This window comes from Puma concolor, chromosome A2 (assembly GCF_028749965.1).
Source record: "Puma concolor isolate L17-30 chromosome A2, mPumCon1.1.hap2, whole genome shotgun sequence".
NCBI classification, from domain to species: Eukaryota; Metazoa; Chordata; class Mammalia; order Carnivora; family Felidae; genus Puma; species Puma concolor.
This window is the reverse complement of record NC_141668.1, coordinates 145,898,351-145,924,397: the sequence shown is the minus strand read 5'-3', so window position 1 is coordinate 145,924,397 and position 26,047 is coordinate 145,898,351. Positions and strand designations below refer to the sequence as shown.

At 38.1% G+C, this 26,047-nt stretch overlaps 1 protein-coding gene and 1 pseudogene across 33 annotated transcripts in view; both read left to right on the top strand.

Moving 5' to 3' along the window:
• The window catches only part of SLMAP (sarcolemma associated protein), a 150,368-nt gene that overhangs the window by 60,312 nt on the left and 64,009 nt on the right, over positions 1-26,047 (top strand). For 21 of the 33 annotated variants that reach the window (XM_086697837.1, XM_086697839.1, XM_025916257.2 and 18 more), the window contains exons 2-4: positions 4,354-4,501; positions 20,435-20,507; positions 26,006-26,042. In XM_086697837.1, coding sequence (XP_086553963.1) covers positions 4,354-4,501; positions 20,435-20,507; positions 26,006-26,042 — 258 coding nt within the window. Of the gene's footprint in view, positions 1-2,578; positions 2,598-4,353; positions 4,508-20,434; positions 20,508-25,115; positions 25,182-26,005; positions 26,043-26,047 lie in introns of those variants that run through there. The other 12 variants (XM_086697829.1, XM_086697821.1, XM_086697823.1 and 9 more) reach the window with 3 other exon arrangements.
• On the top strand, positions 8,514-12,873 carry LOC112852747 (rab GDP dissociation inhibitor beta pseudogene; annotated as a pseudogene).

Below are 26,047 nucleotides of genomic sequence, written 5' to 3'. Positions count from 1 at the left end.
CACAGAGCCCAATGCGGGGGGCTCAAACTCACAGACAGCAAGATCATGACCTGAGCCAAAGTTAGATGCTCAACCAACTGAGCCACCAGGTGCCCCGTCACCTACTTTTGTTGTAAATATTTTCTGTGGGATTTTGGTTTGCTATCTTAGTCAATCTGTTTGATTTTAATTCAGGTAATTAAAATTTTATGATGCAGTACCTGCCATATCTAGAATCCATAATCCATTCTGTATTCACACTTTAAAAACTCTCCTGTATGGGCTTAGAGGTTCTGGCCCCTGGGCTATGGCATGTCTACTATATAGTGCTTTGTTCTGAAGTTTGAGTGCAAATGTTATTGACCTCTTGGTGTTTGGATATTGCAAAACCTATCAGTGTAGAAAGGGTTAGAAAGAAGCAGTTTATCATTATAGTGGAAATGAAAAAAGTATTTACACATTTTAGCAAAGTTGAAAGTGATGCAAATGTATTTGTTTCTGGAATGAACAACAAGAACTTTCTGAAGGCCAAGAACAAATTATACAACCTGTGAAGTATAGTTCCTGTGTCATTGAAAGTAATCAGAATCAACAGAACCAGGGAAAAATGGTGGGGCAGGGAGAACCTCTCAGTTTAAAGACAACTGTCAATGCCTGATTTCAGGGAGCTTAACATTTATTCAGAGGAAAACAAGGGGTTAATTGGAGATAAAATCTGAAAACAGTGAAAAGTTGAACTTTGGCCACAAGCTACAGAGGGTTTTATAAATTAAGGGCTCCTTAAACACCTGCTCTAAGGGAATACCTGGTGGCTAGTACAAACACTAGAGCTACTCGGGCATTCCTTATGCTACTAGGAAGTAAAGATAGTTAAAGCTTCAACAGGATTTGAAAAAAATTTTTAGAGTAGCCAAGACTGATCTCTTTTAAGGGAATAAAAAGAAGAAGCCTGATAGAAGGTTTGTCAGCATAGAGAAGAAAAATATTTCTGGCTTAAAAGTGACAAAAGATCAGCTAACATACCTACTTATGGGGAATGCATCCAGGGACTGTAAGCACAGTCCCTTCTCAGGCTCTTACAAACAAATTAACCTCTTTATACCTTCAGGAGCCTAAACTGCACCTAGAATAGCTTCTGTACAATTTAGACTGAATAATAGTAGATTGTTTCATAGAAGATGCAGAAGCATAATTTTTAATAGCAATTTTTCAAATAGCCAAGGGTAGAAGGTTAAAGCATATTAATGAAAATAGTTGTGCAGGGAAGTAGACTGATGTGGTCTAACTATACACAAATGCAAAGGCTCAGGGGCAGGAGTGGAGGTTAGTGTGGCTGAGAGGGATGAGGATAGAAAATAGTTGGAGTTAATGAGTTTGGAGAGGGAATGGAGAGCAAGATCATGCAGGGCCTTATAGGGTGTAATGATAAGAGCGTTAGGTTTCATTCTAGGTGTTTGGAAGCCACTAGTAGGTTGAGAGCAGAGGGAGGGTGAACAACTACTGTAAATGATATGTGTTCAAGCTAAATGGAGGCTGTGCTTCGGGCAGTAATACAGGCGTGTCAAAATGAAAAGAACCTGGTTTAATGTAGACTTTAAGTTTTTTTTATTTGAAAATTTGTGGTTTTAGAGTTACCTAACAGCTATGTAAGAAGTGTTGAAACACACACATCTTTTTGTTTGCTAAAGTTTGCTAAACAGTACTGAACCTCATTTCATATATTCTTATTTCTATACAGTTTAAATCAAAATGCTAGCCACAGACTACTAAATTGACTTAGTAACACACTAATGGATCAGAAGTTGAAGTTTGCAAAACATTGTAAATTTAGTATAATCCCTTTATTTGGCCTGTCAAGACACACAGTACTGCAAATGAGCAACCTAGAATCCAGATATTGCCGCATTTCCCAAGAATATGTTCATTGAAAAACAAAACCAAACTCTCTTATATAGTGTAACAGTAGGTTGCAGTGTGGGAAACAGTTGGAGGATAAGCACTCCTACTTGACTGTATTACCTGTGCTTTTCTCCCTGGTGTGAAATGGGAAGGCCTGTCCATTTCAAATGGACTTGTCACATATCAATACAATTTTCATTATTAATGGTCTGTAATTAAATATATGAACTGCTAGCCAAAGTAACAGTTGGTCTTTTTTGAATTACAAATGGAGAATAAGTCATTTATAGACAGCGTGGTAGCCTTTATATTGTCACCTAAGAATTAATGAGAAGAATGTCATTTTCGTATTTTCTGCAAGTTGTTGTATTTCATTTTGGAAAAGTTTGTGGAAGGAGTGAAAGATAAATGAAATATAAAGGTCAGTGCGAGGTAATGGGGAAAAAAATGGCCCTTTCAGTTCTGTTATTTGAATCCTTGCTCCTAGTGCTGTGGCCTTTGGAAGATACTTGCCTATGCCTCATTTTTCTCAGTGACAAATGGAAGTAATATCTATATCATAGCTTTAATGTTAAGATTAAATGAGGGCCTGGTGGTGTAACATATATTTTAATAAATATTAGTTTTCTTCTTTCCTCTCTTCCTTAGGAAGGAATTCAGTGAAAATATGTTGCTAGAATAAGCAGGGCTGGAGAGTGTAGAAAAATGCAAAAAGAAAGGTACATCTTTTTTTTATTGGTTGTTTTCTTCCTAGTAAGTCTATTGTGCATGATCCCAATTGTTTCTAATTTCTTTTAGAAAAGGTAGGTGATAAATAGGTAGGCTTCCTGTGCCTCTTGCTCCCCACCCCACCATTTATTTATTTATTTATTTATTTATTTATTTATTTATTTATTTTAAATTAATTAAAAAATTTTTTATTTTAGAGAGAAGGAGAGCATAAGCAGAGAAGAGGGTCAGAAGGAAGGGGGGGGAGAGAGAGAGAGCGAGAGTGAGAGAGAGAGAGAGAGAGAGAGCATATCTTGAGTAGACTCCACGCTCAGTATGGAGCCTGACACAGGGCTTGATCCTACAACCCTGGAATCATGACCTAAGCCGAAATCAAGAGTTGGACACTCAACTGACAGAGCCACACAGACACCCCCTCCCTCCCCTTAAAAAATTTTTTTTTAATGTTTATTTTTGAGAGAGAGAGAGAGCTGGAAGGAGCAGAAAGAGAGGGAGACAGAGAATCAGAAGCAGGCTCCCTGCTGACATCAGAGAGCCCAGTGCGGGGCTTGAACTCGACAAACCATGAGATCATGACCTGAGCTCGAGTTGGATGCTTAACCTACTGAACCACCCAGGCTCCCCTCACTCCCCTTTTTAAAGAGGGAAATTGCCCAAGTGATGAAAGGCAAGTTTAGGAGACCAGGAAGTAGTAGCTTTGTAGCCAATTCTAGTATTTGAGTTCCTGGTGTCTCCAGTCTGTTTTACTACAAAGAGTTTACTGAAGATGTGTCGTTCTTGATACCAAGTACATTAGCTAGCTGATAGCTGTTAATTCTAGGTGTTACCTAAAACCAGTTGTCCTTGCCTGTGAAATAAACACTTCCTTTGATTTAACCCAGATATTCTAGGAACAAAATTACAAAGAGTGAGATGGAAGTATAGAATTAGAATCTTGTCTACCTGGCTTTTTAAAAAATAACAGATGTATTTTTTTCATCATCCCAAAAAGAAACCTTGTACCCATTAGCAGTCATTCTGTACCACTAATCTCCTGCCCCTTTATCCTTTTTCCTCTGACACCTCAACCTCTTACAACCAAAAATGTGCTTTTTATCTCTGGATTTGCTTATTCTGGATATTTCATATAAATGAAGTTCTATAGTATATGGTCTTTTGTGACTAACTTCTTAGTGTAGTATTTTAAAGATTCATCCATGTTGTAGGATGAACCAGTATTTATTCTATATTGCCAAATAATATAATATAATATAATGTAATATAATATAATATAATATAATATAATATAATATAATATAATATAATGTAAACATATTACATTTTGTTTACCTGTTCATTAGTTGATGGACATTTGGGTTGTTTTCACTTTTTGGCTGTCATGAATAATGCTGCTCTGAACATTCATGTACAAGTTTTTGTGACATATGTTTTCAGTTCTCTTGTGTATATACCTCAGAGGAGAATTGCTGAGTCATATGCTAACTTTTTGTTTAACATTTTGAAGACTTTATAAACTCTTTTCCAGAGTTATTGCACCATTTTGTCTAGCTGGATTTTAAATCACTTGGTGTCCAGGTTCGAATTTCATATATATTAAATGCGAACCTTAGCTGAAACAAGAGGTTTGAATTGATAGGGGAAGAAAAGCTACCTGTTGTAGTTTGTAGAGTTGGAAGTCCTTTTTCTTAAAGTGGGTTTGGAATTATTAGTATTAATCTTTGACTCTTTTTGTTTGTTTGTTTGCAGTTTTATCTCCAAGACACTAAAAGTAGTAACGGTACCTTTATAAATAGCCAGAGATTGAGTCGAGGCTCTGAAGAAAGTCCACCATGTGAAATTCTTTCTGGTGACATTATCCAGTTTGGGGTAGATGTAACGGAGAACACACGGAAAGGTACGGGTATGGATCGATTTTCCTATTATTTGTCTTTTTAAGTTAAAAAAAAAAGTCTATTTAATGTTGTAAAACATTTCATGTTTGTAAAAGCAATTTAAATACAGCATTATATGCAGTGAAAAATTAAAAACCTCTTACTTCCACTACTGCTTTTCTAAAATTTTAAATTCTGAAGTGTTAATAAGTGATTTATATTTTTCCTCACAGTATGAAAATATAGGACATTCCTGTGTTAGTTTAGGAAACAGTTGGCTGCAGTGACAGCATACCCATCCAACAAGAGCTTAAACCATATGGATATTTATTGTTAACAAGTCAGGAGGGTAGCTCAGACTTTGTTCACTTGACTCAGTAATGTTGTCAGGAATCCAGAGTTCTTACCGCCCTCCCGTTCTACTGTCCTTAACATGTTGTTTTCTTACGCCTTTGCTTGTCTTATGTTTTTGCTTGTCACCTCATGGTTAAAGAGGGATGGCTGGGGCCCCATGCCTTATTTTCCTCATGCCAGTGTCCTTGGCAAAAACTGTGAGGCTGGGAAAAAATATCTTCCCGTGTGGCTCTTTTTTTTTTTTTTTTTTTTTTTATGTTGAAAGAACAATCTTCTGTAGAATCCTCTGAGCAGGTTTATACTCTTCTTGTCTCATTGGCCACATGCACAGCTACCTATGGCCACAAAGAAGCCTGGGAAGTTACATACCTGGCAAACAGGAGCTCCGTGATTGTCAGAGGTCAGTTATGATTTAACCCTTCCAGTTGTGCATACATTTTGGCTCAAACAAAATCAGGGTTCTGTAGGCAGTTCATACTACCTATGGAGATATAAAATTTCACGTCTCACAGGGTTTGAAACTAGAAGTTCTCTAGCTAAATAAATGTAGATTGGCTTTATTTTTACAATTCTGAAGCTTCCTGGCTCTACCTGCTTTACTGCCTACTTTATGACCATGAAATTATATGGCTGGATCACAAAACTAAATAAATAGGAACCAAAAGTGTGCAGTTCCACTCTCTTAGTTTAATACGGTCAGTGGAAGCAATTGACAAGTTTCTTCTTTTGCTTCTCTGAACATACTTTGATCTGGTGTTACCCTGAGTTGTCAGTCTGTGACATTTTGCCCGGTAGACATGGGGATGGATGATGGTGGCTGGGTGGTGATGCTGCTGCTGTGTGTGTACATGTGCGTATGTGTTTATATAATTTCACTGGTTGTTGCAACCGAAGTTTATTTTTATTGGGTTTTGGTGGTCTCCTCCAGGAGTTAGGTTTTGATGTTTGATTTTGATTTGGGTAGAATGAAAGTCTTAGGAATTTCCATTTACAATTGTAAAATAAAAAAGAAAGTTTATATTTTGATGCAGAGTATTGAGTCCTCTTTACTAAGAGAACTCAACTTATTTAAGACCATACTAAGAACAGCTGTGTCGGACACGGTACCATCTGTTGCCACATCGTACCACCTCTGGTACCAAGGCATTCAGCAAACACTGAGCCTCAGCTGTAAGTAACCCACAGAGAAGACAGTTTGTTTACGCGTTTTCTTCAAGGAATGTCTGTTCTTGGCTTGCATTTCCCCAAGAGAATTAATGGTGTTAATTAAGAAAAGAATGAGGTTATCAAATACATTTAGGAAATGCTTAGTTAACCAAAGGTAAACAGGACTTCTCAGAGTCTTTAGTATGCTAACATATATGCAGATCTCCACGAGGGTGACTGTTCTAGAATGTAGCTCTTTCCAAACTCCTTCCTACTCCTCCCTACTCCTCTTTCCCATAGAAGTTCCCATAAGGAACACTCTTTAGGACATGTTGTAAGAAGCTTAAGAGGACAATCCTGAAATTCAGGTTATTATTACTGCACTATTATTTCAGCAACATTAGATTCTTGCAGGCTTCTTTGAAAATTTAACTATCTTTTATGTCAACTTTAAGGAAATTAAGAAGATGTCTTCATCATTTAAAATGTTGTTTCTTTTGTTATTTATTGCCTCCAAAAAGTTGACTTATGTTATGCATGGCCTCTTAGGATAAGCTTTGTCACTAAGTTGAATACTACCCGTTTAAGCATATGCCAGGAAAAAAGTTAGACTTTGTCCCATGCTAAACAGTACTATGATAAGCTTTATATTACTTGGAAAATCCTACTGAAATTATACAACACTACAGGATAACCCCTGGATCAAAGAAGAAATCAAAAGGGGAACTTTAAACTATATAGAAAGGAAAGGAAAGGAGACTTTTATACCAAAATACAGTAAATCCTTTACTCAGATAAAAATTATAATTTTAAATTCCTTCTGTACTAAAGAAGAAAGACAATGAAGGAACTTGGCATTTAGAAGAAATTAGAAAAAGAATGAGAAAAATAAGCTGGGAAATAAAAAGCAGAAATTAAGAAATAAGCAAAAAACTATAGAAGGCATAAACAAACCAAATGCTGGTACTTTATAAGTCAACCAACCAACCAGCAGACAATAAAACAGGTAATTCATAAGCCTTGATTCTCTTACTAGGTTAAAAAAAATACTAGCAAAAATATGTAAGATAAGGAATGAGGAAGGATACATAAACACAGATACAGGACATACTAAAAGAATTTTGAGAAAGTATTACATGTCAACCTATGGCAAAGAAGAAAAAAAACTAGAGTAAATTGTTTTCCTAGCAAAATTACCCAAGATGTAAAAAACTTGAGTAAATTGATTTCCTTAAAAGAGACTAGGAAGTTATCATGGATTGACCAGAAATAGGCCTTAACAGCTGAATTTTAGCTTATTTTTAAAAACAGATAAATTTAATGTTATTTAATCCAAACATACATAAAGGTGGAAAACTGTCAAAATCCTTAGTGCCAAATTCTGATAAAGATATGGTAAAAAAAAAAAAAAAGAAAACTAGAACTGATTTTACTCGTGGCAATAGGTGAACAATTCTGATTAAGGTATTAGTAAATTAACTTCAGAAATGAAGCTAGAATAAACAAAAAAAGGAGATTTTATTCTAGGAATGCAAAAATGATTCAGTATTGGGGAAATCTAACCAACATCATCCACAAACTAAAACTAAAAAACACATAACTGTATAACCAGCAGGTATTGAAAAGACACGATCCTTCTCTTCCCATCTTAGGTGGTGGCTGGCCTCCCTCCTCTCCAGCTCCATTTTACCTCTAGCCCTGGCTTCCCTTTCCTGTCAGGCTCTAAGGAGCCTGAGCACTTCCCATATCACTTTAGGGTGGCCTTATAGCCCCTGGCCCCTAGAGTCCCTGTGCTTTCTCCTTTCCTTGGGTGTTGGTCCCTGCCCTCCCCTTGCCATGAATGAGGAGTAAGATGTGAACTGTGATCATGCTGGGCACTGGCCTGATGGAATATATCCTGTCAGGTGTAACATCAGTGAATGAAAAGAAAATTCTTCACATTGATAAAAACCTGTATTAAGGAGGAGAAAGTACATCTATAACACCTCTGGAAGATTTCTACAGAAGATTTAAATTACCAGGAGCACCACCAGCATTAATGGGGAGAGGAAGAGACTGGAATATTGTCTTAATTCCTAAGTTCCTTATGGCCAATGGTTAGCTGGTTATGATGGTGCTTTATACGTGGGCACCTGGGTGGCTCTGTCAGTTAGGTGTCCAACTCTTGGTTTTGGCTCAGGTCGTCGTCTCTTGGTTCATGGGTTTGATCCCTACTCTGTGCTGACAGTGCGGTGCCTGCTTGGGATTCTCTCTCTCTCTCTCTCTCTCTCTCTCTCTCTCTCTCTCTCTCTCCCCCCTCCCTCCCTCCCTCCCTCCCTCTCCTTCTCTCCCTGCCCCTTCCCCACTTGCCCTCTCTGTTTCTCTCTCAAAATTAAAAGAATTTAAAAAAAAATGCTGTTTTATACAGAGGTTACCCGCTATCTGGATTTCAAAGTGACTGAAAGGAACTTTGTCTATAAGGGAGGAAAAAATCTACAAGATTCCTTCCACTGAAGCAGAAGCCCTGGCATCTAGCTAAATGGGACTGTTTAAAAAATGTCACTTCCCAGAACTTTTGCGAGTGTTGATCTTAAGAAGACTGCAATGAGAGAGGTTGACAAGAGATTTGACTTGGGACAAGATGTCATAGATTTTACTGGCCATGTCCTGGCACTTGATAGAACTGATGACTATTTAGATCAATCATGTTGTGAAACCATTAATAGATAGACTTTACGGTAAGTCTCTGGCAAGGTATGGCAAAAGCCCATACCTTTATCCACTCTATGACCTTGGACAACTGCCATAAGAATTTGCAGGGTTAAGTGCTATTTATGGTGGTACCTACATGTGCCTACACCTTCAGGTAGGTAGGTGGTACCTACACCTTCAGTAAACCACTGAAGAGATAATTCTGCAAAATGGAAAAGTGATCGGTGTGAAATCTGAAGAAGAGGTTGCTTGCTATAAGCAGCTCATTTGTGATCCCAGCTATGTAAAAGACTGGGTAGAAAAAGCGGGCCAGCTGATCAGAGTTATCTGCATCCTCAGCCACCCTCTCAAGAACACCAGGGATGCCAACCCCTGCCAGATTATCATTCACCAGAACCAAGTCAATTGGAAGTCACATATCTACATCTGCTTGATCTCCTCTACACACAATGTGGCAGCACAAGGGAAGTACATCTCCATAGTACAGTGGTGGAGACTGAGGGACTAGAGAAAGAAATCAGACCAACTTTGGAGCTTTTGGAACCAATTGAACAGAAATTTGTTAGCATCACTGACCTCTTTGTTCCAAAAGATTTGGGAACAGAAAGCCATATCTTTATTTCCTGCACATACGATGCTCCAACTCACTTTGAGACAGCTTGTGATAGGGGCGCCTGGGTGGCACAGTCGGTTAAGCGTCCGACTTCAGCCAGGTCACGATCTCGCGGTCCGTGAGTTCGAGCCCCGCGTCGGGCTCTGGGCTGATGGCTCAGAGCCTGGAGCCTGTTTCCGATTCTGTGTCTCCCTCTCTCTCTGCCCCTCCCCCGTTCATGCTCTGTCTCTCTCTGTCCCAAAAATAAATAAAAAAAAAAAAACACAAAAAACAACAAAAAAAAACGTTGAGACAGCTTGTGATGACATTAAAGACATCTGTAAGAGGATGACCAAATCCAAGTTTGACTTTGAGGAAATGAAGCACAAGAAAAATGACATCTAGGGGGAAGACTAACAGCAGTACATTTTATCAACTAATTAGGACAAACTTAACTTGACAAATGATGTATAGTGTATGAAATCAATACTGTATTGTAAGGCCTTTTTTTTTCTTTTGTAAAAAAAAATTTTTTTTTAATGTTTATTTTTGACAGAGAGAGACAGAGCATGAGCAGGGGAGGGGCAGAGAGAGAGGGAGACACAGAATTGGAAGTAGGCTCCAGGCTCTGAGCTGTCAGCAAAGAGCCTGACGTGGGGCTCGAACCCACGGACTGGGAGATCATGACCTGAGCTGAAGTTGGAAGCTCAACTGACTGAGCCACCCAGGTGCCCCTCTTTCTTTTTCTCTCTCTTTCTTTCTTTCTTTCTTTCTTTCTTTCTTTCTTTCTTTCTCCTCCCTCCCTCTCTTTCCTTCTTTCGTTTTTCTCTTTTCTTTTCTTTTCTTTTCTTTTCTTTTCTTTTCTTTTCTTTTCTTTTCTTTTCTTTTCTTTTCTTTTCTTTTCTTGTTTCCTCTTTCTTCATCAACAGACTAAGCTGCAATGCAGTATTGATTTCACATAGACTTCACTTCAATGATGTCTGGCTCCATATGGCTCCAAATGACTTCTTTACTGCAAAATAAAGCCAAACTCTGAAAACAAAACAAAATAAACAAACAAAAAACAAAAAAAGAAGAAAGAAAAGAAAAGGCATTTGATCAAGTTTAGGAGTTATTACTAATAAAAATTTTAAATGAATAGAATGAATAGAAAAAATTAAGTAAAGTAAGAATTCTAATTAAAATAGAATAAAAATAGCGCAAATATTATACAGGTGTAAAATGTATGTAGTAAATTTACATGTCAATAAGGATAAATTTCAAACATTATCTCAAGCAAATTACAGAAGGATGTGTGTGGTACAATTCTCTTTACATAAAGCATGAATTAATGCAAAACAGTACTACATTGTGCTTTTGAATACATTTATAATAAGGATATAAAATTATGAAATCACAAAATAGTTTTTAAGGATGTATGAAAGGATTTTTTTGCATCAGTGTGCATAGAACAGAAAAACAATGGAAGCATAATTTAAAAATTGCCTGTGATGTAGCTATTAAAAAGATTAAATTAGGATTATATGAATTGCAGGGATTTCTATAAGATATATTGTTGAGAAAAGAATTACTATTAATAATTTCTATTTTAAGAGTCTCATGCTCTACCAACTGAGCTAGCCGGGCTATAATTTCTATTTTAAAAAGTCTCAGGGCACCTGGGTGGCTCAGTTGGTTAAGCTGCTGACTTCGCTCAGGTCACAGTCTCGCGGTTTGTGGGTTCGAGCCTGGCTTCGGGCTCTGTGCTGACAGCTCGGAGCCTGGAGCCCGCTTCAGATTCTGTGTCTCCCTCTCTCTCTCTCTCTCTCTCTCTCTCCCTGCCCCTCCCCCGCTCATGCGCACGCACTCTCTCTCTCTCTCAAAAAAATGAATAAATGTTAAAAAAAATTTTTTTTTTAAAGTCTCACCAATCCCTATAAATGTATACATATATGTGTATTTGATTGTTTGAACATAGGGAAAAAAGCACGGAGGGATGCGTGTGGTCATTACTATGAGTCGTCCTGGAGTGGGTGGAGAGGAAGAGTAAAGAGGATGGAGCCAAATGAAAAAGGGTGGGGATAATAAAACTACAATTAAAAACCTTCCACTGCCTGTGACATTTATGTATATATATAAAATAATGTATGTATAAAAGGAAATTTCAGAAAATAGACAATATATGAAAATGGTTTTTTAAATACATGTATGTGTATAAAATCATAATTTTATTAAAAAGGTGATAGGAATCTGATGTCATTGAACATACCCATTCATACTAATGTCTCTTCTATTCCAACCTCTCCAAAACAAGCTGATTTTGATGTTTGGCTTTCCACATAGTGTGACTCCAGGAAGAAAACTCACTGGTCAGTACTGTACAAATAACCTTCCCTAAAGATACAAAATATTGTAAACAAATAGGATGACATTCTAACAGGTTTTTTTTTAAGGAAGTGAGGAAGAGAGAAAGCCAACCTATCATATTTTCCTGGAATCGGGGCCTTAGGAACCCAGTGCTAGCTATTCCTCTGTTCCCAAACTCACAAACTGCTCAGACAGGGCATGAGTTTTCTGGGTCATGTAACATTTTAATAACCCTCTGCTGCAAAGCTTGGGACCAGTTAGTTCTGTAAACTTGACATATAACTGCACTCAGTTCATCACCGAGGTCTACTTCACCAATATCTGTTCATAGGTAAGCCCCTGTGAGCAAGGGGCCTAGTATGAGCAAGGTCAGTGGTGTCTTCCTTTTGCATTGTGCTCAAACTGCCCTCAATTACTTTTACTCCCCACAATAGGCCTTGTCTTTTCTGGTCTTCAAGCCCTTGCACATGCTTTTTCCTTTGGCTAGAAACTTTTCTAGGCTGGAAAAGGTGCCTTTTCATGTCCCTTTTGCACACTACACTCCCCTCTGTGTGTTTGCCTCCCTCACTAAACTGTAAGCTGCACAAGAGCAGGCAGTGTGTCTGTCTTCACTGTGGAATCCCTGTGCTCAACCTGGCACATACTGGTTAATAAATTTTAAAATGTCTTATGAATCTTATTCTACCATGTTACAAAAGTTCTTTCTACCACCTTATCTCAGCTAAGATTTTGACAACCTTCCTCCTAACCCAGAAGCTTAATATGAGGATCAGAAACTGGCAACCTTCTTGTTTCCCACAACCCTTTTTATTTTGCTGTGACTCAGTTACCTCTCTTTAACCTATGTAAACTTTATTCATCTAATAAAATGGGACTCTTGATACTACTACCTACCTCAAGGTTTATGGTATGATGTTCAATGTGAATGTTGGTAAAGTGTATACAAAGTTCTCATCTCTGGGACAGGTACTTTTATTATTAACAAAACCTTTGCCAGGCACCTTAATCTCTTGCCATTAAGTCTACCTCTCTTTCTCAGTAGCTGCAGCCCCAGGCTCCTTTACCTGTCTGTCCTTTCAAGCCTGTCATTGGCCATTTCAATTCTTACTAACTTCTAGACTGCCCCTTCACTCTTAGTTTTGCTGTCCTTGTTCATTCATAGCTTTTGGTAACTTTCACCAGAAGCTTTACTTCCTTCACTTTCTAGCTGCTAGGGAAAATCACAAAGCTGATTCAGCAGAGACTGTGCCAGATTTGCTGGGGTGACTAAGAGAATCTTTCTGATGGCATGGCAGTCTTCTTTTGTTCATTTAAAAAGTGGATTCTCAGGGTACCTGGGTGGCTCAGTTGGTTAAGCATCTGACTTCAGCTCGGGTCATGATCTCACAGTCTGTGAGTTCAAGCCCCACGTTGGGCTGTGCACCAACAGCTCAGAGCCTGGAGCCTGCTTTGGATCCCGTGTCTCCCTCTCTCTCCGCCCCTCTCCTATTCGCACTCTGTCTCTCTCTCAAGAATAAAAACATAAAATAAATAAAATAAAATAAAAAGTGGATTCTTGACCCAGGAATTATCTGCACCACAATTACTTGCAGAACTTTTAAAACTATGGATATCTGGATCCCACTCTTCAGTCCTAAGAAGAAGATTTGCAAGGTGTGGAGACTGAACATACCTATTTTTTTAAGTTTATTTATTTATTTTGAGAGAGAAAAGGTGCATGCATAGGGGAGGGGCAGAGAGAGATGGAGAGAGAATCCCAGGCAGGCTCCATGCTGTCAGCAAGGAGCTCACTGTGGGGCTTGATCCCCCGAACTGTAAGATCATGACCTGAGCTGAAACTGAGTCAGCAGCTTAGTCGACTGAGCCACCCAAGTGCCCCTGAACATACCTATTTATTTTATTTTATTTTTTATTTTTTAAAATTTACATCCAAATTAGTTAGCATATAGTGCAACAATGATTTCAGGAGTAGATTCCTTAGTGCCCCTTACCCATTTAGCCCATCCCCCCTCCTACACCCCCTCCAGTAACCCTCTGTTTGTTCTCCATATTTATGAGTCTCTTCTGAACATACCTATTTTTTAAAAGCCTTGGTTGTTCTTTTGGAAACTAGGTTTAAGAACCCTGCTCAATTAAGTTTCTGGCAGCAGCTGTGTTATATGCTTTCCCTTGTCCTCGAGCCCCTTATAATTACCCTGTACATAGCTTAATTTCCCCTTCAAACTAGAGCATTCTACTGATTTCCCAATTTCTTGTATTATTCCATCATTCTCTCAAACACTCAGAATCCTGGTATTTTTTTTGAATCTTGTCTCTTCCTTACCTCTAGCAGCTGTGCCATCCAGGTCATTTGTCTCCTTTCCCTGCTCCTACTTGTTTCTCCTGTTGCCAACCTCAGGTGTTACACTAGCTCTCCCCTTCTCACTGCCATACTCTGCCAATCCATTGCCTCCAACATATCCTTCTGTTACACTTTTGGCATTCTCCTTGTAGAAGGCTGTGCCATACTGTACAATAAAGTCTGAAATGCTTAATTGTACACTTGAGGCCCTCAAAAATATAGATTCAGTTCAGAGTTTTTATTTTGTTTCCCATTACTTTCTTGAATATATGTTAAGCTGTTAAACTAAAATAGAGGTAAGATGGTGTATAGAAAAGATTCTTTTGAATCCTGGCACTGCCACTTGCCGAAGGTATGATCTCAAGCAAGTTAACTTTAGCCTCTTTGACCTTGTCTTACCTGTCTCATCTGTCATATAAAACATAAATATGACTATCTGCATGGTTTGTTGTAAGTAGTTAACATGTATTGTGTAATTAGCCTGGGGCCTGGCACCTAGAGGGCCTTGAAATGTATTCTTTCCCTGCTCTCTCAAGTCTCCTCCAGCTGTTACATCCTACTCTTTCTGTGTCTTTGCTCAGGCCGTTCTCTCAGCCTTTCCTTCCGTTTCCAGTTTTTGAAATCTTTTTTTTTTTCTTAAGCCTTTTTAATAAATCCTTCCCCTGCCCTTGTCCATTCCAAATTCCCATAGTATACCTCTTATAGCATTTGTGAAAAATGTCCCCCTTGGTTGTTAGGTTAGATACTTCTTGTTCTCTCTACAAAATAAATTGAAATCTCCTCGAGGACAAGGACCTAGTCATAATCATGTTGGTTTTCCCCGGCTTTACCAGCATACTGCTTTGTAGCCAGCAGATTCTCACTGAATATTTAGCAAATAGGTAAAGCCAAAGAACCACTACTCCTTGTGCACAAATCAAAAAGTAAACCAACAGTAAGTATTGCTCCATTGTATGCTAGAGAAATAAAGCTGCAAATGAATTCACATGCACAGAGAAAGGATTTTTCCCACCAAATAAATAGCTAAAAACAGGATTTCTGGGAGAAACAGCTGACTCTGAGTCTAGGCAGGAAATGTACAGGGTGAGCCTAGAAGATTCTGTTATATTATAAAGCAGTGAAGCTATCTAAGACTGGTAGGATTGTGTCAGAAAACTCGGGAATTAACATGATGGAGTTCCAGCTGATAAAAATGGGGCAGTTTGCACATCAAATAATAACAATGGTGGATTGAAATATATCAAATGTGCTTAAATCCATGAATTTAAATAATACAAGAAGGCAAAAAGATTTGATCACCCTTGGAAGCCTAGACAAACCATTCTGAAAACAAGTAAATAAAGAGAAGGCATAAACCGTGTATGCGACCTTTCCTATAGACATTATTCCTGGTATATACAATTAGTTGAGAAGGGAAAGCTTTTTATTACTGTACTCCATCCAGCTCACAAGTGAAGACAGAATGATAGAATATCAATACAAAAAAAAATCTTTAGAATTAATGTTACTTGTCTCTTCAGCTAACTTTCCCTACCTCTTTTCTGACTTAAAAAAAATCTTTAAGTCAAAAGCTTTATGAAGGGAAAAATTCAGGAATGGAAGTTTGGGAACTCTTTTATCTTAGATTGCAGTCAAAAGACAATTAAATTATTCCCCAGTTTGGAAATGTTAACACCTCTCATTTAGGTCTTGGTTTTATAAATGTTTCTTGTACTTCTTTGGTCTTCTTCCTGTTACTTCCAGTCATTTCAAGAGATCTTCCAGGGGTGTCTGGGTGGCTCATTCGGTTAAGCATCTGACTCTTGATATCAGCTCAGGTCATGATCTCACTGTTGTGGGATCAAGCCCTGCATCAGGCTCTGTGCACTGGGTGTGGAGCCTGCTTGGGATTCTCATTCTCTCACTTTCTCTCTCTCTCTCTCTGTCACTCTCCCTCTCTGTCTCTCTCACTCTCCCCCTCTCTCCCTCCCTCTCCCTCTCTCCCTCTCTCCCTCTCCCCTTCCCCCACTCTCCTCACTCTCTCTCTCTCTCAAAATAAATAAATAAACATTAAAAAAAAAGTCTCTCAAACTACTCAAATATAGAGTAGTGTTGATCTTCCTACTCAGTGCAGGAATAGAGATAGAACCAGACTACAACATATCCCAGAAGTTTCAGTCTCCCAGTCCAGGGCCTTAAACAGCTTTTTAAACTAATCACAGTGAACATGGGTCTTTTAAGTGATGTTTGTGTGAAGAGGCAATAGAAAAGGCTGACTTCATACCGTAAAGTAAATATATTAACTCAAAAGCAAAATAATCTGTGTAAGATACTAGAGATAAAAACCCACAAACGACAGCTTGGGTAGTCTTCATTTTGATTTTTAATAAAGTCTCACAACTACAAGTAATTGCAGATTTTTCTCCATAGATACCTTATTTCTTTGATTCAGACACATCTGTTTTTCATGTTTTAACATTTCTGAAATTTACATGTAGCTTATAATGCATATGCATACAGGTTCCCTTGCTGTCAGAAAAAAAGCGCATTCCTATGAAACCTTTTCAAAATGGCGTAAAGAAGCAATTACCATGAATTTATGTGGAAAGAGTTTTTAGAGTTCCCAGACCCAAAAAGTAACCTGTCTTAGGCTTTTCTGTTACCTTAGGACATATCTTGCTAATAGATGCATAAAATAAACTGAGATTAAGTACAGATGCTCACAGACACAGTTCAAAGTTATGGCAGTTCAATACTGAGCTGCTGAGTATAGTTTGTGGGGAAGGAGCTTTGTGGGACTGTTCTTACTACCTCTGTTAACAGCTTGCTGCAAAACAAATGCTGAATGCTGCTTACACTTTGATTTTCATAATTAGCCAAAATCCTTTCCAGTTATTTCTTTCAGTTAGGAAAACAGGTACTAATGTAGGTTTTTCATAGATGCAAAGTAATGTAACACAAACTTTTAAAAAGCAATGGGTACTTGTATTTAATGTGGCAGTGATCCTGTGGCCTCCTTAGTCTGCCCAAGAAACTTTTAAATTGTGTGATTTACAATTAATTTTGTCTTTGAATCTTGTAAATATGGTAAATAATGTTTCTGAGTGAATTTTGAGTGAAATTTGTTTACAAAGTACTTCATAGAATATTTTACAGCAGTACTTTTCCAAAGTATCTTTTTATAATACTGTACATATCATATATAAAATACCCTAATATTAGTTCCTGTGTTAAGTGTTCTGAAAACGGGCCAGGGATGCTCAATGGTCAAATAAGCTTGGAAAATGCATCTTACTTTTAGAACCTCATGATGGACAAAAAGCCTTTAAGCTCTGTGAAAGACTTATAAAAAAAAAAAAAAATTCTTTCCATCTCTTTTTACCAAGTATTTCCCAAACTTTTCTGACCCCCAAATCCTTTTTTTTTTTTTTTAATTTTTTTTTCAACGTTTTTATTTATTTTTGGGACAGAGAGAGACAGAGCATGAACGGGGGAGGGGCAGAGAGAGAGGGAGACACAGAATCGGAAACAGGCTCCAGGCTCTGAGCCATCAGCCCAGAGCCTGACGCGGGGCTCGAACTCACGGACCGCGAGATCGTGCCCCCAAATCCTTTTTTGTTAACACCTGCTAACACTCCATTTTGGGAAATACTGCTATGTAGAGTTGATTAATGTAAGTGTTAGAACAAAACATTTTTATCAGGTAGTTTTAAATACTTGCCTGTTGCAAATTAAAAAAAACTGTTCTGGGGCGCCTGGGTGGCGCAGTCGGTTAAGCGTCCGACTTCAGCCAGGTCACGATCTCGCGGTCCGTGAGTTCGAGCCCCGCGTCGGGCTCTGGGCTGATGGCTCAGAGCCTGGAGCCTGTTTCCGATTCTGTGTCTCCCTCTCTCTCTGCCCCTCCCCCGTTCATGCTCTGTCTCTCTCTGTCCCAAAAATAAATAAACGTTGAAAAAAAAAAAATAAAATAAAAAAAACTGTTCTGTGCATCTAGTTATCACAAGAACCTTTTCAAAGGCAGGGTTGGCTAGACTAGATGGTCAGCTTAGTCAGACGTGATCTTTAACTGCTTTCAGTAGTACACCAACCCTGTGCTACCCAATCAGTATTAGCCCTTGATTCGTCTCACAGATTTGTACGTCAGTCCAGGTGCTGGACTTTGGGGTGATAAATCTGAGCAATAGGGGGTGCCTGGGTGGCTCAGTCGGTTAAATATCCAACTTCGGCTCAGGTGATGATCTCACAGTTTGTGGGTTCGACCCCCACATCGGGCTCATGCTGACAGCTCAGAGCCTGGAGCCTGCTTCGGATTCTGTGTCTCCTCTCCACCCTGCCCCCACTCGTGCTCTGTCTCACTCTGTCTCTCAAAAATAAATAAATGTAATAAAAAAAATTAAAAAAAAATAAGTCTGAGCAATGGAGATTCTGATGTAATATATCACAGCTTGTCAGCTCTGGCACTGCAGTTTTATTCTATTAACTCACTACACCTATTTTTTTAGACTTTATTACCAATTTAATAAATATATTGGTCAGGTGTCAGTACTCTTGGATCTTCTTGTATGGTGCTCGTGTATTTATTGTAACCTGTTTATAGTAAATCTCTGGGAGAGCCATAGAGCTGGGATGAATCTGTCCCTTCCTATGTTCTGCCAGGAAAAGGAGGGAGTTAGGTGGTTCTTGAAAGTGTAGGTGAACCCTACTGTCCTCAAAGTAAGAGATGTCTTCACCCCTGGTAATTAAAGCTGTAAAATATTAACCAGACATGTGCTTTGGCATATTCAGTAATCATTTATTAAATGCCTAGTTTGTACCAGATGACTCTCCCTAGTACAGGATTTAAAAAGTGAAAAGCAACCAATCCTTGTTCCTGTCACAGAGTTGACTCTAACTGGTGAGACAATAGTTGTATAAATGATAAATATTCATAATGCAATGTGCTCAGTATTATAAGAAGTAGATATAGGAGACTTTGGGGACCTCTAACTCAGATACTGAGTTTGGTGAAGGAAGTAGAATGTCTGAGCTGAATGGATAAGTGGCATTTGGTTATGGAGGCAAAGGGATAAAGGACATCACTGACAGAACAGCTTGTAAAGTGCATGGAGTTGTGAAAAGTAAGGGATTTGGAGATGCAGGTAGCTTAGTCTTGCACAGGGTGTTTTTGGTAGCAGGATGGAGGATGAGGCCTGAAAGGAAGGAAGGAGCCCAATGTTTCAGGGCTGTGATTGCTGTGTTAGGCAGTTTAGAAGCCTGTCCCATAGATGGTTCCTGATTTGTGTTAGCACTTTTCAATAATAAGTTAATGAAAATTGAGTAAACTATGCTAAATTTCTTAAGTTTACTGTGTATTTCCAGATGTCAGAATAATATCCATGTTTATAAGATCATCTTGGTGATTCATGGGTTTGAGCACTTAATGATTTACCTGTACCTAAATGCATTAGCTCTATTCTTAATAAGTTTCATTGAAATATAATTTACTTGCAATACCAGTTTTACAAGCACAACTCACTGAGTTTCGACAATTGTATACAGTCCTATAATTGCCACCGCCCTAATCATGATACAGTAAATTATGCATATACAGTATATTATGCATTAGCTTTTAAATTAGATTTTGGTACACTAAATAAATTAACTCTTTGAACCCTAACCCTGGAAGATGTAATCTTTGAAGGACAGAGACATAAAAAGCCATCAACCTTAAACCAGCAAAAAAGTTTTTTTCTACAAAGCCCATATAAAAAGAGAAGCTCTATATAAATGCTTCTTTTGGGGGGTTTTGTCTCTTGAAATCTTCAGAAGGAAGAGGAGGAAGTAAGAAGCAACAGTAAGAAATTGTCTACAAAGTGAGTGCTGTAATGTTATATAAAAATGTTTGGGGGTGAAGGAAGAAAAAGCACCAAGAATACAGAACCACAATTTTAGATACTGAACTGGAAACCTCAGACTTGAGCTCTACCAAAATCTCTGATACTTAATAACAGAGTTCAAGAAGCAGTCTCACTTGTCTGAGGTCTTGGTTTTCTCACTCATCAAATGGGGAATTGAGTGGCATATTTCAAGCTGTATTATGCAGGATGTTAGAGTTTTGTGAGGCGTGGGTAGAAGTTACAGGTTGAGGACAGGAGAACTAGAAACTAGGGCTAACTTCTAAATTGGGGAATAGTTGGAGTTAGGTTTTGATGCCAACAGATGGCAGAGAAAGTGTATTTCCTGACCTCAATTGTATTTCCGTGTATTCAGCTGACCTTTTATGGACTGTCACAGCATTGGAGGCTAGGACTTAACAATTCTCTCTGTAATTCTGCCTTGCAACTGTGATTCAGAATGAATAAAGGGGACTTTCTCCAGGGGAATAAATATTGTCATTAAGCCACCAGATTTTTTTCTTTCCTGGAAGTTATTACATTTAAGAATAAAATATATGTTTGAATATGAGAGATATGAAGGTTTGTATTTTTAAAAAATTACTTTATCCATCTTATTTGTTTTTTTAACCAGTTACCCATGGGTGTATTGTTTCTACAATAAAACTTTTTCTACCAGATGGTATGGAAGCCCGGCTCCGCTCAGAGTGAGTATAATTTAGTTTTTGTTTCAACTACCTTGGTTAATAATATTCTAGATGATGGTATACTGTTAACACTTGAGGATTATTCTAATAATGGTAGAAAATTAATGCAGTGCGTTTACAATATAATATACTTCATTTTAATTCCTTTTCGTGTTAGCTACAATTCTAGTAAATAATAATGTATAAGGAGGCAGGTTATTTTGTTTCCAAAGTTAACTTTACAGTTTATATTTTGATGGATAATTAGTTGTTTTTAAATTTTTTTTTTAACGTTTATTTATTTTTGAGACAGAGAGAGACAGAGCATGAACAGGGGAGGGGCAGAGAGAGAGGGAGACACAGAATCTGAAACAGCCTCCAGGCTCTCAGCTGTCAGCACAGAGTCTGACGCGGGGCTCGAACCCACGGACTGTGAGATCATGACCTGAGCCGAAGTCGGACGCTTAACCGACCAAGCCACCCAGGCACCCCAATTAGTTGTTTTTAAAATATTTAGGGTATGTAAGTCACTGGTGAATGATAACTGTATGAAAAAAAATTTTTTTTTAAATTTAGTTTATTTTGAGAGAGAGTACAGATAGGGGAGGGGCAAAGACAGAGGGAGAGAGAATCCCAAGCCCTGATGCAGGGCTTGAACCCACAAACTGTGAGATCATGACCTGAGCTGAAACCAAGAGTTGGATGCTTAACCAACTGAGCCATCCAGGCACCCCTAGAAATATTATTTTTAACGTTTATTTATTTATTTTGAGAGAGAGAGTGCTCACACTCGTGTGGGTGAGAATGGGAGAGGGTCAGCAAGAGAGGAGAGACACAATCCCAAGCAGGCTCTGCTCTGTCAGCACAGAGCCTGAAGTGGGGCTCCATTCACGAACCCTGAGATCATGACCTGAGCTGAAATCAAGTCTGGCGCTTAACCTACTGAGCCATCTGGGTGCCCTGAGTGGTAACTGTATTTTGATCTGCATTTAATAGAGGATTCTTAAAGTATAATTCCCTCTGAAGTTAATGCCAGTGTCATCATCTTTTAGGACCTTGAGGGGTGTTGATATAGTTAGTAGCCTATTTTGATGGGAATTTTGGAGGGATTTTCCAATGCTGCATTTTTTTTTTTTTTCCTGAAGCAGTGAAAGATTACTTAGAGGAAGACAAATATGAAAGAGAAGAGTTACTCATAAAATGTAAATGTTAAGATCTAAACATAAGTACATTTTAATCTTGGAGCTTTTCACAGATTATCATTATGTAGTAATCATTAATTAAACCATTTTTTTATTGGGGGGGAAGACCTTGAATATGCCAGAAGCTTTTTTCTATACCCAGCATAATACTTTTTATCCTTCAAAAGCAAAGGCAAAGATCTGAGGATGGGAGGTTAAGATAAGCAGTAAGTTGAAGGCAAAGTAGAGTAGTGAGAGGAAAGAATGAAAAAGAAAGCAGAGAGGCTCTCCTATTACCATGACAGTCTGTGCTTTCATTAGAATTACTATATATTTTGCTTCAGTTAGAAGCTACCAATTTTGGGGGCGCCTAGGTGGCTCAGTTGGTTAAGCATCCGATGTTGGCTCAGGTCATGATCTTGCAGGTTGTGAGTTCAAGCTCCGCATCAGGCTCTGTGCTGACAGCTCAGAGCCTGGAGCCTACTTCAGAGTCTGTGTCTTCCCCTCTCTCTGCCCCTCCCATGCTCATGCTCTGTCTCTCTCTGTCTCTCAATAATAAATAAACATTGAAAAAAAATTTTTTTAATTTGAATTCTCTCTATATAACCTCTGGCAAAATTATCCCAGATATAAAAAAATAAAATTAAATTAAAAAAAAGAAGATACCAATTTTTGTTAGCTTTAAGGATATCTGAAGCAAAGCAAAATCTTGTAAACATTTTATTTTATTTATTTAAATAAATCTTTTAAATATTTATTTATTTATTAAAAATTTTTTTTTAATGTTTATTTATTTTTGACAGAGAGAGAGAGAGACAGAGCATGAGCTGGGGAGGGCAGAGAGAGAGGGAGATACAGAATCTGAAACAGGCTCTAGGCTCTGAACTGTCAGCACAGAGCCCAACGCGGGGCTTGAACTCACTGCGAGATCATGACCTGAGCCAAAGTCAGACGCTCAACCGACTGAGCCACCCAGGCGCCCCTAATATTTATTTATTTTTGAGAGAGAGAGAGAGAGAGAGAGCACACGCATATGAGAGTGCACACGTGTGCACAAGCAGGAGTGGGGGAGGGGCAGAGAGAGAGGGAGACACAGAATCTGAAGCAGGCTCCAGGCTCTGAGCTGTCAGCACAGAGCCTGATGCAGGGCTCGAACTCATGCACTGTGAGATCGTGACCTGAGCCGAAGTCAGACGCTTAACCGACTAAGCCACCCAGGCGCCCCTAAACATTTAAAATTCATAACAATCTGTTTCCTATTCTTTATTATAGTTTAATTATTAAAAATACAGTTTACTTTGGAAGCTTTAATGTGACTCAGCTTTTATGAGTCAAGGGTTAAGTTTTTAAAAATAAGAATAACTATTAGTCATCTAATGATGTGTGACTTCTTAAAAACCTTGATGTTTCTGTGTGATAATGAGATTTTTCTTTCATGGAGTTAAAAACTTTGAGCAGTTATATAAAGGGTTATCTGTAATCTCAGGTTCCATCTAGTAGGGCATGTGAATTTCTCAGTCTATGTTGTGAATTGTGTCCCTGCCCTTGTTTCCCCAATGCTTTTCATCTTTGTCCTTGTTTCCTTATTGTTTGGTTTTTCTTATGTGGTTAAATATTAGCATTTAGAATTTTGCTGCCAATCTCTTTGTACACAACCTGGCTGACTTTCTGGAGAAGACGAATTTGGGACAGGCACTTCTCCAGAGCTGGAGGAAGATCAGAATAGTCTTTAGAGGCAGATGGTCTGTTTCAAAGCCAGACTCCACCTATTCTGTGACTTGAGCAGGCCTCCCTTTTCTCACTTGAAAAATGAAGATAACAGTAGTACTTGTGGAGCAGGAATTTTATGAGGAGGATTAAACAAGTTTGTGCACTTAAAGTTTTGTGTAGTACCTGGCATATATTAAGCACATGATAATCATTGACTGTTTCTATGACTGTAATCTTTTATAGCAATCAAGATATTTTTGAGTACACCAGAATTTTAGAGTTTCAGATACATTGTATACATAGCATTTAATGCTTTTAAGATCTTCACTAGATAGTTCTCAAAAAGCTGGTTATTGGAGTGTCTGGGTGCCTTGGTTGAGCATCCGACTCTTGATTTCTGCTCAGGGCATGATCCCAGGGTTGTGGAATCGAGCCTTGTGTCACGCTCCACACTGAGCATGGAGTCTGCTTAAGATTCTCTCTCTTTCCCTCTGGCCTTTTCCCTTGCTTGCACTCTCTTTCTCAACAGAAAAAAAGATTGTTTTTTCTTCCTTGATTTTTATTATATCACACAAATATTATTTTTTAAAGTAATCTTTACACTGAACATGGGGCTCAAACTCATGACCCCAAGATCAAGAGTTGTATGCTGCACTGACTGAGCCAGCCAGGCACCCCTGTACAAATAATTTTTAAGTGATAACAGAGAAATTGCCTGTAATTCCGCAGTCCTAACACTAAATAATGGTTTTCTTTTTCTGCATTCCCTTATTGCATATGAACTTTTCTTAAAATCCAAACAGAATACATCTATATCCAAGATAGGTTCTGTAAAATACATGCTATACACACACAAATACTTATTACTTATGGAATGTTTAGCTGGATTTTCAGCCTTTGGTTAACTAAATTTTCATAAGAACAGAATATTTTGTACTTTGGTCACGAAGAAAAATGGAATTAAAAAACCATGAGTACTATTTGCTTCTATTTAGACTTTCTTAAGTTCATTTGCCTATATGTGCGTATCTATAGAGAAAAAGGTATATACCCCAAATGGTTACCTCTGGGTGCTGGCATTAGGTAGTTTTTACTTATTTTCTCTTGCTTTACTGCACACACATAATCAATATGTATTACTTGTATAGTGAAGAAAACAAGTTATGTTTAAGGTATCTATCCCATGTTTATGGGGTAGAGAGAAAAACTAAAGTTGGCATAATTTTTTAAACCTTCATTGGGCACCAGCTTTTCCAGGGCGTTGTGGTAGGTTCTGGGCATCCAGAGGTAAATTGGTCACAATGCCTAAAAACACACATGTGAAATTGAAGATATAAAGGGTTATATGATCTCAATGGGAGTCTGCACAGGATCATGTGTGTTCAGAAGGGAAGGGTGTGCTGGTTCTTAATATTCCATTTTATTCAGCATTTTAGTGTATTTGTGACTAATTGAATTGAAGCAGTACTTAGGATGTTTGTGGTTATTACAGTGGGATTAGAATTGTCATTTCTATTTTTAAGTCATAGATCAGTTTCTCATTAGTTTACACATAATTAACCAGTTGAATCTAGGAGCTTTCCTCTAGTCAACCTTCAAGGTGACCATTATCAGAGTAGCGTCTAGGATATGGAGTGATTAGCCACTGGGAGGGGACGTGGGTAGCAGCCTTGCTTCGTGTTTTCTCTACTCACCCCAACCCCCATACAGTAGCTTACAGGCATTGTAAGATAGGGCCCCTGGCTTCCTTAGCTGCTGTGTTCTCATGGAACTGGTAATAGGATCAAGTGCTACTATGTTAAAGGTACTGTTTAAAGCTCTTTATTTATATTAACACATTTAATACAGTAACCCCTGGGCTTGTTTTTATGATTATTCCCATTTTATAGAGGAGGAAGATGAGACCTATAGTGCTTAGGTAACTTGCCCAAGATTATACAGCTCGTAAGTAGAGCCAGAATTCAGACCCAGGCTTCTGAGCCTGCATACTTAACTGATACACTATACTGCCTATCTGTCAGTACTTTATAAGGCTGAAGAGGCAATTAGTACCAATTGTACTGTCTGTTTGCTGCTTTAAAGAGGTATACTGAGTTTAGTTTCCTACTTACATTTAAGCTTTCATTTGTTAATGTGTGAAGGGGCTGGGTGGAGAAGAACAGTAATACTGTTTGGTTAGCTAAAATTTTTCTCCTAGAGCAAGTTTCCAAATTATAGCTTTCTTTCAAATAGAACGTTGGTTTTTAAGACTTTGTGTATAGGAATATTTAATTTTAAAAGAATGTAACTTACAGATTCCAAAATTAAAAATGGATATGTAGAAGTTATAGAGCCCAGAAATTCGCCAGAGCCTTCATTAAATAGTGGATCCTCAAAAGGCATTTAATACGTTTTGAATTTTGAATTTGTGTTTAAAAATATATTATGTGTAAAAAGTAGATTTGTGTATTTATTACCTTGTTTTCTAAGAATGCTATGTATTTATGAAGGATTAAAAATAATTCACATTCTTTTAATTATATGAAAGCAAGTGTAGCAACTTTGGGGTTTAAGATATTCTGGTACTGTCCTACTCTGTTTCCTCTGTTGTCAGGAAATTAGATAAAAATTCTAAATTTTTCTTTTCAGTGTCATCCATGCTCCATTACCAAGTCCTGTTGACAAAGTAAG